This window comes from Rana temporaria, chromosome 13 (genome assembly GCF_905171775.1).
Source record: "Rana temporaria chromosome 13, aRanTem1.1, whole genome shotgun sequence".
NCBI classification, from domain to species: domain Eukaryota; kingdom Metazoa; phylum Chordata; class Amphibia; order Anura; family Ranidae; genus Rana; species Rana temporaria.
The window spans coordinates 25,636,978-25,650,044 of NC_053501.1; the positions used below are offsets into that span (position 1 = coordinate 25,636,978).

General features: G+C 45.5%; 1 protein-coding gene across 1 annotated transcript in view; it reads right to left on the reverse strand.

Moving 5' to 3' along the window:
- Positions 1-13,067, reverse strand: part of NID2 (nidogen 2) — a 105,881-nt gene that overhangs the window by 41,862 nt on the left and 50,952 nt on the right. The window contains exons 9-11 of the mRNA XM_040332954.1: positions 9,010-9,156; positions 7,841-7,969; positions 3,803-3,943 (exon numbers count right to left, since the gene is read on the reverse strand). Coding sequence (XP_040188888.1) covers positions 3,803-3,943; positions 7,841-7,969; positions 9,010-9,156 — 417 coding nt within the window. The remainder of the gene's footprint in view (positions 1-3,802; positions 3,944-7,840; positions 7,970-9,009; positions 9,157-13,067) is intronic.

Consider the following 13,067-nt stretch of genomic DNA (forward strand, 5'->3'; position numbering starts at 1 on the left):
AAGGGAGTGAGAGGATCTAGCCCGCTCAACCAGCCCCGTTAGTCCTTCGCCTCTCTTTTTAGAGACCGCGTGGTCAAAGTGCGTGCATGTTAACCCAATTTCGAGTGCGTGTAAGTGTGGTGGTTTTTGACCATTTGACCATTCTTCCAGAAGCGCATTTGTGATGTAAGGCACTGATGTGGACGAGAAGGTCTGGCTCGCAGTCTCCACTCCAATTCAAAGGTGTTCCATTTCCTCCATCCCAAACGCGCTCATCCATGTTTTTATGGGCCTTGCTTTGTGCACTGGTACAAATCATTTGGTGGAGGGGCTTCTGGAAGAACGGTCAAACATTCCCATAGACACTCCTAAACCTTGTGGACAGCCTTCCCAGAAGAGTTGAAGCTGCAAAGGATGGGCCAACTCAATATTGAACCCTACAGAGTAAGACTAGGATAGCATTAAAATTCATGTGCGTGTAAAGGCAGGAGTCCCAATACTTTTGGCAATATGGAAAGTCCAAATCTCCCCTGCAGGGACACTGATCGCATTGGATCTTATTTTCTTCTTATCAAAACAAAAAAGTTTTAGCTCTAAATGAAATTTTTCATATTATCAATATTATTAATGTGTAGAAGTAGAAAACTCCGGTCATTTTATATTTTGCTGTCTGTGTAACATTAGAGAAATTTCCCTTTACTTCCTGTCTCAGGAACGCAACAGGAAGTTAGAGGACAGTTGTCCCCAGATATCCTATTGCTGTCTCTGTGTCAATGGTCACCATTACAAACAGATGGGTGAATATCCCCAATGGGGACACAGACAGCAATAAAAACCCTTCCCTACGCCATTACCCAGAGATACACTATCTCAATGCTCTGTTTAGGTGAACATCGGCTACCAGTTATCAGTAACTTTCTTTGTAGGATTCTCTGGTATTTTAACTTCTTTGAGCAGTAAAGACCAACATTCCCAAACTGTAATAAAAAGAAACACTAAAGACAAACACAGTAAAATGTGTGATGGGCCAATGACTAACAAGTGACCACAAGCATTAACAAGCACTTTGACATGGTATTATTAGTCCAGTCCAGCCGAACTTGGCATGTAGCGACTGAGTGTGCATTTTAACAGCCTAGATCAGGGGTCTCCAAACTTTCTAAACAAAGGGCCAGTTTATTTCCCTTCAGACTTTAGTAGGGCCAGAAAATGCCCTGGTGGGAGTAAAAAATGTCCCAAGCTTGGTGGCCATTGGGGGTAGAAACATGACATAATTCCTGTGGTCGGGAGGAGGAGTAATAGTGCCCCATTATTGATAACAGTGGGAGGATTCATGCCCCATCCTTGGGGTCAGCGGGAGGATTCGTGCCCCATCCTTGGGGTCAGCGGGAGGATTCCTGACCCATCCTTGGGGTCAGCGGGAGGATTCCTGACCCATCCTTGGGGTCAGCGGGAGGATTCGTGCCCCATTCTTGGGGTCAACGGGAGGATTCGTGCCCCATCCTTGGGGTCAGCGGGAGGATTCGTGCCCCATCCTTGGGGTCAGCGGGAGGATTCGTGCCCCATCCTTGGGGTCAGCGGGAGGATTTGTGCCTCATCCTTGGGGTCAGCAGGAGGATTCGTGCCCCATCCTTGGGGTCAGCAGGAGGATTCGTGCCCCATCCTTGGGGTCAGCGGGAGGATTCGTGCCCCATCCTTGGGGTCAGCGGGAGGATTCGTGCCCCATCCTTGGGGTCAGCGGGAGGATTAATGCCTCATCCTTGGGGTCAGCGGGAGGATTAATGCCTCATCTTTGGTGTCAGCGGGAGGATTTGTACTGCATCCTTGGGGTCAGCGGGAGGATTCGTGCCCCATCCTTGGGGTCAGCGGGAGGATTCGTGCCCCATCCTTGGGGTCAGCGGGAGGAATAATGCCTCATCGTTGGGGTCAGCGGGAGGATTCTTGCCCCATCCTTGGGGTCAGCGGGAGGATTCGTGCCCCATCCTTGGGGTCAGCGGGAGGATTCGTGCCCCATCCTTGGGGTCAGCGGGAGGATTCGTGCCCCATCCTTGGGGTCAGAGGGAGGATTCGTGCCCCATCCTTGGGGTCAGCGGGAGGATTAATGCCTCATCCTTGGGGTCAGCGGGAGGATTAATGCCTCATATCAGCAGGAGAGAAAGTGCCTCAAAGGCCGGATACAGACAAGCAAAGGGCTGCATCTGATGTGTTTGCTTAGGAGTGGGTTTTGCCTTGTATCAGAATTATATTATGAAGTTTCAAACTTAAAATGGCCAGGCTATGAACATTCAAGTATTTACTGCAGAGTAATTGAGCTTTAAAACAAGCCCTTACTGACCTATGTAGTTGTAGGCACTGTGGTGCAATTCATCCTCAAAGTTCACAGCAGAAGAAGAACTAAAGTTCACTCATACCAGAGATCTTGTTATTTGTTTATATTAGAGATTATAAAGCTGGGAAGCTAGAAGTGGGATTCAGAGTCATCTGAGATGATTGGTCAATGCTGGGAAAGGACAGTAGGGGTATGAAAAGTTGCAGAGCCAATGCTGGGAGGGGAAGCAGAGTGAGCCGATCTGCTAAATTAGAGTTTGGAAGGGAGGGTGGTGAACAAATTTGCTTGGTCAATGCTGGGGAAGAGCAAGGTCAGCGGAGCTGCTAAGAATGACATGTGTGCTTCTGTTGTGAATGAATTGCTGTGAATAAATAACAAATTGCTCCACAGTGCATGTGGCTACAAAGGTCAGTGAGGGCTTGTTTTAAATCTCATTTACTGTTTATTATGAAAATGGGAATACTTGAAAGTCCATAATCTGGCCAAGGGTTCACTTTAAAGTAGTTGTAAACCTCATACATGAAATATGAACAAAGCATATCCTTCTATAGCCTGTACTCAATCCAGAGCAGTAAGTGTAATTTCTCTCTGCTGCTTCGTTCCCATAAGCATGAATCACTTCTGACAAGTTTTTCTGACACCAAGAGAAAAAAGGTGACAGAGGAGGGCACGGTCTGATTGACAGCCTCAGTTCATTGGTGCTGTGTGAAGGGCGGTGTACCCCTTCCCTCCAATCACCTCTCCTCGCTGATTTAAGTTCAGCTCTCCACCCCCTTTTTCTCAGAGCTGAGAGATCCTGTGTAAATTCTGCACTTTGCACGGATGTAGAGAAAAGAAGACTGTCGATAACCAGATACAACTTATGTAGGAGGATTTGTTTTATTTCTGTGCATCACCGGCAGTGCCGGCCCAAGACATTGTGCTGCCTGGTACCAAGAATGAAATGCTGCCCCCCCCCACCCCCCCCCAAAAAAAAAAAATTACGCCTACCAAAATGCCCCCACATCCATTATTTTATATCATGATAACTAAAGTGGACCTATCATGGCTCTATACATGTATATAGGAGTATAAAAAGGACCTGTTATGGCTCTATTCATGCAATTAACCCCACAGTGGCGCAGAGAGCGGAACGGGAGGAGCGGTCGGGCGGCAATTAGCCCCACAGTGGAGTGGAGAGTGGAGCTGGCGGAATGGGATGGCGTGCAGGCATCTGCCCCCCTGAAAGTGCTGCCTGGTACAATGGTACCATCGGGTCCCATGGTAGGGCCGGCCCTGATCACCGGGCCAGTCACTTCACAGTTTATTTGTAAGGGTTTATAAGCACTTTAAGTCAAGCTTTACAGGCTCATTTCTTCAGCATGGAGATTTTTACTGCAGTCAGCCCTTGTTTTAATAGAGTAAAGTATTTGCAGCTGAATCATAGTAACATTAATTGTAGGCCGATTTCCTAAACAGAAGACGCAAGAGTGCTATAAAGAAATGAGCGCTTACCAATACAGCTCTGTCCACTTCTGGTGTACCCGGGGAAACATTCACATGTAAAGACTCCATCCCCACGTGGGACACATTGAGATGTTGTCAGATCACAGCTGTGTGTGCCGTCCTCACAAGGATTCCCAAATGAGCTGCCCACTGGAGGAAAGACAAAACAAGGGAGGACATTAAACATCAGCAGTGTTACACCTAAAATGGTAATAGCGCTTTTTGTGGCATTCGGATACAGTTTAGTTTTGCTTTGATTGAATTTATAATATACAGTGGGGGAAGATATTATTTCATCCACTGCAGGTTTTGTAGGTTTTCCCACTTACAAAAGAAATGAAGGTTCTACAATTGTTATCATAGGTGTATTTTAAAAGGGTTGTGAAGGTAAAAAATTGTTTCCCTAAATAGCTTCCTTTACCTTAGTGCAGTCCTCCTTCACTTGCCTCATCCTTCCATTTTGCTTTTAAATGTCCTTATTTCTTCTGAGAAATCCTCACTTCCTGTTCTTCTGTCTGTAACTCCACACCGTAATGTGAGGCTTTCTCCCTGGTGTGGAGAAAGCCTCTTGAGGGGGGAGGGGGCGAGCAGGATGGTCAGGACACTCTACTTTGCAGATAGAGAAAGGAGCTGTGTGTTAGTGGGCGTCCTGACACTCCTGCTCGCCCCCTCCCCCCTCAAGAGGCTTTCTCCACACCAGGGAGAAAGCCTTGCATTACTGTGGTGAGTTACAGACAGAATAACAGGAAGTGAGGATTTCTCAGAAGAAATAAGGACATTTAAAAGCAAAATCAAAGGATGAGGTAAGTAAAGGAGGACTGCACTGAGGTAAAGGAAGCTATTTAGGGAGAAAAAAAAACCTTTACAACCCCTTTAAGTGATAGAGACAGAATATCAACCAAAAATCCAGAAAAAAAAAACACATGATACAAATTTTATAAATTGAGTTGCAGTTCAGTGAGTAAAATAAGTATTTGATCCCCCACCAACCAACGATAATTCTTGCTCCCAGACTGGCTACAGTAGGTGCTCATGTGGTACACAGATTAGTCCTGTCAGTTTAAGAAGGAGCTCCTAACAACCTGTTATGTGTATAAAAGACACCTGTCCACAGAATCTGTCTTCCATTCAAACCTCACCATCATGGGCAAGACCAAGGAGCTCTCAGGGACAAGTTTGTAGACCTGCATAAGGCTGGAATGGGCTACAAGACCATCAGCAAGAAGCTTGGTGAGGAGGAGACAACCCTTGGAGTGATTATTTGCAAATGGAAGAAATACAAAACAACCATCAATCCCCCTCGGTCTGGAGCTCCATGCAAGATTTCACCTCATGGGAGAAGGAGGATCATGAGAAAAGTGAGGGATCCGCCCAGAGCTACACGGGAGGAGCTTGTGAATGATCTCAAGGCAGTTGGGACCGCAGTCCCCATACTGCTGAAATTTCTTGGAAAACGAGATCCATCAGGACTGCATATCTGAAACTGCGAGATTGGGACCTACTGTCATAAGGGATCGTGGGAATTTGGTAAGAAGCCAATCTATAAGTCTGGTGGAGGAGATGTCACTCTTTTCTTTTGGACACGTTTACAACCAATCTGTAATGTGGCACAGATGCACGGGTGTTTGACATATTACCTGCTATTTAATGGACTCTTTACTGTCAACATTTTGGACTGTTTATTAACTCATTCAGAGCCAAAACTCATATTTAGCTGATGGTTTTCAATCCAAGTGCCTTTTGTTTTTGTTTTTTATTTTTCTTGTAAATCACCATCACTACGATTGCTGAGGGATTTTGAGGTGGCTGCATGTTGCACCCTAGTGGCCATCACGGTCACTTTTGATATAGCAGCCAGCCTCTCACTTATATCACTATAGATCACCCACGTTTGTGTTTGTCAAGAAGGGTGGTTGAGGTAGCGCGATTTATATTTTTCTTAATTTCAAAGACAGTCAGTGCAGAATTGAAAAAATATTTTCTAAATTACACACCCCGCTCCGCCGCTCCTACTAGCTTAAGGGGGGTGTATTTTTTTCCATTATATGTGCCCCTTTCTGATGATCATGTGCTGGTCGGAGCAGAGGGAATATTTATTTTGTTTCGAGTGCATGCCCATTCAGCTCCGCTTGCATGTTCTTCTGCCTTGGCTCAAGTCCCGGCCAGCCGCCTGCCTGCTTATCTCCTTGCCTTCCCTGGTGGAGTGATCTTCCTCTGTTCCCCACACAGTAGTAGCCGAGGCACGGAGAGTACTATTTGGCGACAGGCAGAGAGTTGCTGATTGCTAGTAAAAAAAAATATGTCCCCAGATTTAATTAAAAAAAATCTGGTCACCTTACCCTACAGTCAAGCATTGAGATTCTTTTTGGCGGTTTCTCAGATAAAGTTACAGTCTGACTTTGCCGAGGAGCCAAAAGACAGGGCCATGTATTGTAAAATCTTAGATGAGAACCTTCTTCCCTCAGCCATAACACTGAAGATGTGGATGGGTCTTCCAGCATGACAATGACCCAAAACATACCACCAAGGCAACAAAGGAGTGGCTCAAGAAGAGGTACATTAAGTTCATGGAGTGGCATAGCCAGTCTCCAGGCCTTAACCCGATAGAAAATGTATGGATGGAAGGAGCTGAAACTTTGAGTTTCCAAGCGACAGCAAAGAAAACTTAAGGATTTAGAGAAGACCTGTAAAGAAGAGAGGACCAAAATCCCTCCTGAGATGTGAGCAAACCTGGTCATTACAAGAAACGTCTTACCTCTGTGCTTGCCAACAAGGGTTTTCTCCACCAAGTACTGAGCCATGTTTTTCTTGGGGTTCAAATACTTATTTTACTCACAGAACTGCAACTCAATTTATAACATTTGTAGCAGTGTTTATTCTGGATTTTTGGTCGATATTCTATCATTTAAAATACACCTATGATAAAAAATGATAGACCCTTAATTTCTTTGTAAATGGGCAAACTTACACAATCTGGGGGGGTTAAGTAATTATTTTCCCCACTGTAAATCTACTTCCATCCAAACAGTGTTGTTTTTTTAGAACTGTCCCTGTCCTGAGCTGAGCCAAGATGAAATGAGCAGAGGAGCGATTATGAATACATGAACACAGGGCCGTCTTTATAAAGCGTCTTTGGGCACACAGCAGTATTTATACAGCCCCAGACACGCTGACAATGGTGGTTTACACAGAGATACAAGACGGGATTAAACTGTCCGCGCAGAGCGGAGAATGGACCAGTGAGAAAGAATATGTAAGGTTGCAAAACAGCATGTAAGAGGAAGAAAAGCAGCCGGCGTGTACAATATACCGCACATGAATAACTTGTGTAACTGCGAAAGACAGCAACGTAGCCAATCAAATACTGCAGCTGTGCTCAGATGAGACCAAAATTTTGCTTTTTGACATTAACTCGACTCGCAACTGTGCACCATTAATGGTGTCAGTGGGAGGAATAATGCCTCGTATCAGTGGGAAGAACAGTGCCCCAAGGGCCAAATAAAGGCAAGAAAAAGGGCCACATTTGGCCCACTGGCCCCAGCTTGAAGACCACTGCTATAGGAGGTTGGACACTAGACAAAACTAAAAGTTACAGCCCCATCTAGTGGCTTTACCTTTGAATATGTACTGAACATGGTCAGGAGTAGCAAGAATAAAATCCTATAACAGTGACTGGAGGGAAATATCATCCAGGAAATCAACTTAACGGACAACAACCCAACACAAAGGGAGGGATCTTTATCCTCCAATGAACCCCTGGGGAAGATGATTTTACATTGAGTACAAAGATTGTGTTTTCCCTGTGTTCATTGTGGAAGACAGTCATTTATACCGGAGACATCCAAAAACAGTTCTAAAAAGAGTGGTGGCAAGTATAAGCCAACCCTCTGAGTACAGGTGCCCAATCACACTGCCACCAGTCAGACCTCCGATACTGGTATCAGCAGATGTTGAAACTTTCAGGGTCTACTTTAACCAGAGTATTCAACAAGCAATTACACACAATGCATTACAAGTGGTACATTATAAGAGGAACATGCTACTTACATATACAGTTTTGACCATCCGCCGAGAACACGTAGCCAGGCACGCACTCACACCGGAAGCTTCCAGGCAGGTTCACACAGCGGGTGTTCTGCCCACAGTTATCAAGCTGGTCCTCACATTCGTCATAGTCTGGAGAGAAAAATACAAGCATTGTACACATCAGAGTCAATGGGGGGGGGGGGGTCTCTTTGCCATTGTCCGATTCCTATGTCTCCCCTACTGCATGCTGTAGTTCCATTCTCCGACCCCCTACACCACGCAGAAGTGATGTAGGGAATGGAGGACAAAACCATAGCATGCTGCTGGAGACATGGCATCTGACATTTCCAGAAGTGTTAAATGGTAGAAACTCATGGGGGCTGCAGAGCTGGAATAGAGGGGAGGAAGAAGACGCAGGCCCGGTGGGGAGGTTCAGATAAAAGCTCTTCCCTTGTAGGGGATTGCCATCTGTATTTTTTTTTATCCATTACAGAGTTGCTTTCATTTTTGAATAGAAAGGAAAAGACATAGCACCTTGGTGAAGTTTATCATTCCTGTCTCTGTCATTTTGTCTGACCCAGACACACAGGGTGTCACTGGAACAGGAAGCGAGGAGACAACTTCCTAACAGGGCCACAGACAACAATAAAACCTTGACTTTGGAACTGCCTGATGAGTGTATGATAGCGCTGGACCCAGACAGGTGAAAATTGGTTCTGATGGCTATATTAAAATGGGTGGTTTTCTTCAAAGGAACAGATCCTTGATAAAAAATATAGTGTGGGTGGACTCTGTTCTGGTCCTATGCTGCCTCTCTGATAGCGATCATTAAACGGTAAATTCTGGGATGTGTACTGAGGAGAGCCTGGTACAAAGGTTCATCTCACTTAAAGGAATTTTGGAACATTTAATGGTTAAGAGCATCAGATACTGCCAACATGCTTCAGGGGGGAGCCTCCTCCCTCGTCAGGGCTTTAGCAGTCAATGTTACTAGAATCACAAAGGGATTGAACTGTAGTTAATGCTCTTAAGTTCTTAACCATTAAATCTTTCTAAAAGCCCTTTAAGTCACCTGAACTTTGACTGGAGTTGGACTTTAGAAAAAAAATAAAAAGCATAAACCCGACCATATCACTGAAAACCAGCTAAAGTTTATGAACAGGGGAAACGACTTCACATATTGAACCCACCAGTGCAGTCTCGGCCATCTCCCCGGTACCCGGATGCGCAGACACAACTGTAATTCAATCCAGTCGCTGGCTGGCACTGGGCTCTGGTGTCACACTGATGGGTGCCGTCAAAGCAGGGGTTACCTTGTGTCGGTTCCTGGGAAGAATCTGGTGGGTAAGAAGAAACATTTTAATCAACACCAACTTTATATATTCAGTAAGCAGTTCACCAAATTTCAAAATAATTAAAGTGGAACCCCAGCCACAACCAATTTTGTTATTTTTTCCTAGTGGGGAGGGGTTATAACCTTTGTAGCAAGAGCCAATGACAGCATGCTGCTGTCTCGCCAATGAGGAGGGGAGTCCCGGACAGCCGAATCTCTTGTGCACAGCTGCAGAGAGATTGATGGGGTTCAGGTAAGTATTAGGGGGGCTGAGGTTGGCTGCTGCTCACAGAAGGCTTTTTATCTTAATGCATAGAATGCCTTTTGCCTTTACAAATCACTTTAAAGCAGGGGTTCACCCTAAGAATTTTTTTTTTTTCTAGCATGCCATCAAGCATACTAGCGCGAGCTACAGTATGCCTTTATTTTATTTTTTTGGCCCCGTACTCACAGTTTAATGCTGTAGTGAAGTTTCAGACTCCCTCGGGGAGTAGGCGTTCCTATCAAGAGGGGAACATGATTGACGGCCAGCTATGGCGCGTCACGCTTCTCCGGAAATAGCCAAAATAGGACTTGGCTCTTCACGGCGCCTGCGCCTAGTCTGTGCCCAGGCGCCGTATAACGCTGTGAAGAGCCGAGACCTACTCCGGCTATTTTCGGGAATCGTGACGCGCCATAGCCGGCCGTCAATCATCTTCCCTCTCCATAGGAACGCCCATTCCCCGCGGGGAGTCCGAAACTTCACTATGGGATTAAACTGTGAGTACGGCGCCAAAAAAATAAATAAAGGCATACTGTAGCTCACGCTAGTATGCTGTATTTTATGGTAGAATGTTGTTATTTAGGGTGAACCACCGCTTTAAGGCTTTAAAACCATTTTAAATAGCGAATGTTGGAATAGATTTGAAGAAAAAAAGATGGTGTTTTGTGTCACTTTAAGAGGACCAGGAGACGCTCAGTTCTGTTAATACTTATATACAGCTGTGGCCGGGATCCAGCTGAGTGGAAACTTGTAAGTGGATAATTTATGTGAGAGAGCGACTTAAAATAAGAAGATTTTATGGTTACGAGGCTGTGCTCAATGTGTTGTTGGTTTTGCCGATACCTTATTTATTTAAGGGAAGTTTTGGAGTGTGAAGTGGGGGAGGTGGTGGTGGCACTAAGAAAATGGAGTTTATTCTGCTTATACTTTGCCTTCCCCTTAATCAACATACTAATGACACTGTTAGGCTGGCTTCACATATGAACACGCAGCGGCTCACAGCAGGAGTCCGGTGTTTTCTCCTTCACTATTTCAGGTTCGATTTCAGCCTGAATTTGGACCTGAAACGGACCAAAAGACGCACAGGACTCCTGTGCAAATCGCACTGGAGCCGCTGCAGAGATGTATGAACTGTCTCCATAGAGAGCCGGTCACATTCTCTTGCTATGCTAATCGGATGTGGAGAAACTTACATCCAATTTGCAATAGTGTGAACCAAGCCTTAACCTCCTCCCGCCAGCGCTAGAGCCGAATGACGGCTACAGTGTGGGCCTTAATTGCCGGTAGGCCGTCATATGATGCCTTCCCATGCAGGAGCTGCCTGCGCGTCCTCTGAGACTTTAAGCTGGTATGCATCAAATTGTTGAAGATTCTGTATTTTTGGCTCCATAAGTGACCTCGTTGGCAACACCGATATCGACAAGAGTTGATTTTTCAAGATTTGTGTTGAAGGATGGGTAAAAATTTGTTGGCCATCTTATCCTCACAGCGCAAAACAGACAGGAAAAATTCACTGATACCTGGCAACTGTGGAATATCTCCATATACTCAGCTGAGGGCCAAGCACTGAGGGAGCCTGCGGCTGACGTGTGAACGTATACTTCCCAGCATCTATCTGCACACCCCAGACCATTGCTACAATGGTAAGGGAGACCACAAAGTAAGGGAACCCTCCCCCCTGGGGAGTCTGTGCTCGGGGAGTTCAACCCCGGAGCGACCCCCACCCCCATTTCCCCTCTGCTACCCTTGACCGCTCCTTCTTTCCTTCTCTTTCTCTCTGTCCTTAGTTCTGACTTTCTACCCTCTGGAATAGTACACACCCCCTTTTAGGGGGGTCTTTCTTAAAATAAAGAGAAAATGTGGGGACCAGTCGCGTGATCCGGATACTTCGCTATAAATTGACACAGTTGTTACTTTTCGTTGTTGTATACCTAATCTATTACGTGTGCTGTGTGTATGGTTGTACCATGTCCTTTGATATGGTTGTACCATGTCGGCCTGCGTGGCCTTGTCCCTGTTTACAAATAAACAATTTTGAAAAAAAAAAAAAAAATGTGTTGGGCAAACCGCCCCTGCGTCCAATCAGATTCAAATAATAAATTTATTGATAGATTCATGAGCACAGAGCTGCAATAATTCATGTCTTTTATATTAGCCGGGAGTTCAGCTTTATAACTTTACAAAGTGCCCATACCCCATGAAGAGCCTCATTGCATCATTCCATGGGGCCACTGGCCCCTGGCCTTCTCCAGCCCTGATCGTAATGAAGAGTTTATGGCCATCCCCCCTCCTCCCAAGCAAGGCTTTCATTTACTCCGGCCTTTGTCACTTAAGACATTTCATTGCCTGCAGCCCCCTGACCAAAGGCTCTGTTTGATTTTCACAAGCATGTAATTTGCCCCGACACTTCCTACACGCTTTGTTCCTCTGACATTGTAAAAGGCGCGCCTATCAGCTCCTCTTTGTGTTGGCCTAATGAATGGAGGCACCCCTCTTCCAAGAGACTTTATGGAGAAGATTAGGTTGCTTGACTTCCTGACCCAAATTACTCATGCCCTTACTGAGCAGAAAAGGGGCTTTGTTACATGAAAAGAGGCTGAACAGGAGAACCTCCTCCGCCCGCTGCCAGCACACGAACACTAATAAAGCCGGGGAAGAGCCTGCTGAGACCCAAGGAAGCCAAAGAGGGAAAAAAAGCCCTGAATGATGGCACCACGGCAAAGGACATCAAATTTCCACTTAAAGCGATTATTGTGAAGACGATTCCCTGGACTGAAACAAAACCTGAGGAGTGTTAAAGAGGTTTTCCACTGTGGGTATAAAGAAGAAAAACTCTTCACATGATGCCCTGTGCATGGTCACCCCAACATCACTGAGCGTGCAGGCTATCCATTTACTAGAGACTGATGACATCACTGAGCATGCAGCATATCCATTTACTAGAGACTGATGACATCACTGAGCATGCAGCATATCCATTCACTAGAGACTGATGACATCACTGAGCGTGCAGCATATCCATTTACTAGAGACTGATGACATCACTGAGCATGCAGCATATCCATCTACTAGAGACTGATGACATCACTGAGCATGCAACCCATCAATTCACTAGAGACTGATGACATCACTGAGAATGCAGAATATCTATTCACTAGAGACTGATGACATCACTGAGAATGCAGCCCATCAATTCACTAGAGACTGATGACACAACTGAGCATGCAGCATATCCATTCACTAGAGACTGATGACATCACTGAGCATGCAGCATATCTATTCACTAGAGACTGATGACATCACTGACAATGCAGCATATCCATTCACCAGAGACTAATGACATCACTGACAATGCAGCCCATCCATTCACTAGAGACTAATGACATCACTGACAATGCAGCCTATCCATTCACCAGAGACTAATGACATCACTGACAATGCAGCTCATCCATTCACCAGAGACTAATGACATCACTGACAATGCAGCTCATCCATTCACCAGTGACTAACGACATCACTGACAATGCAGCCTATTGATTCACTAGAGACATCACTGAGAATGCAGCCTATCCATTTGCCAAGACCAGTGACATCAAAGTGCAGCCTATCCATTCACTAGAGACTAATGACATCACTGAGAATGCAGCCCATCA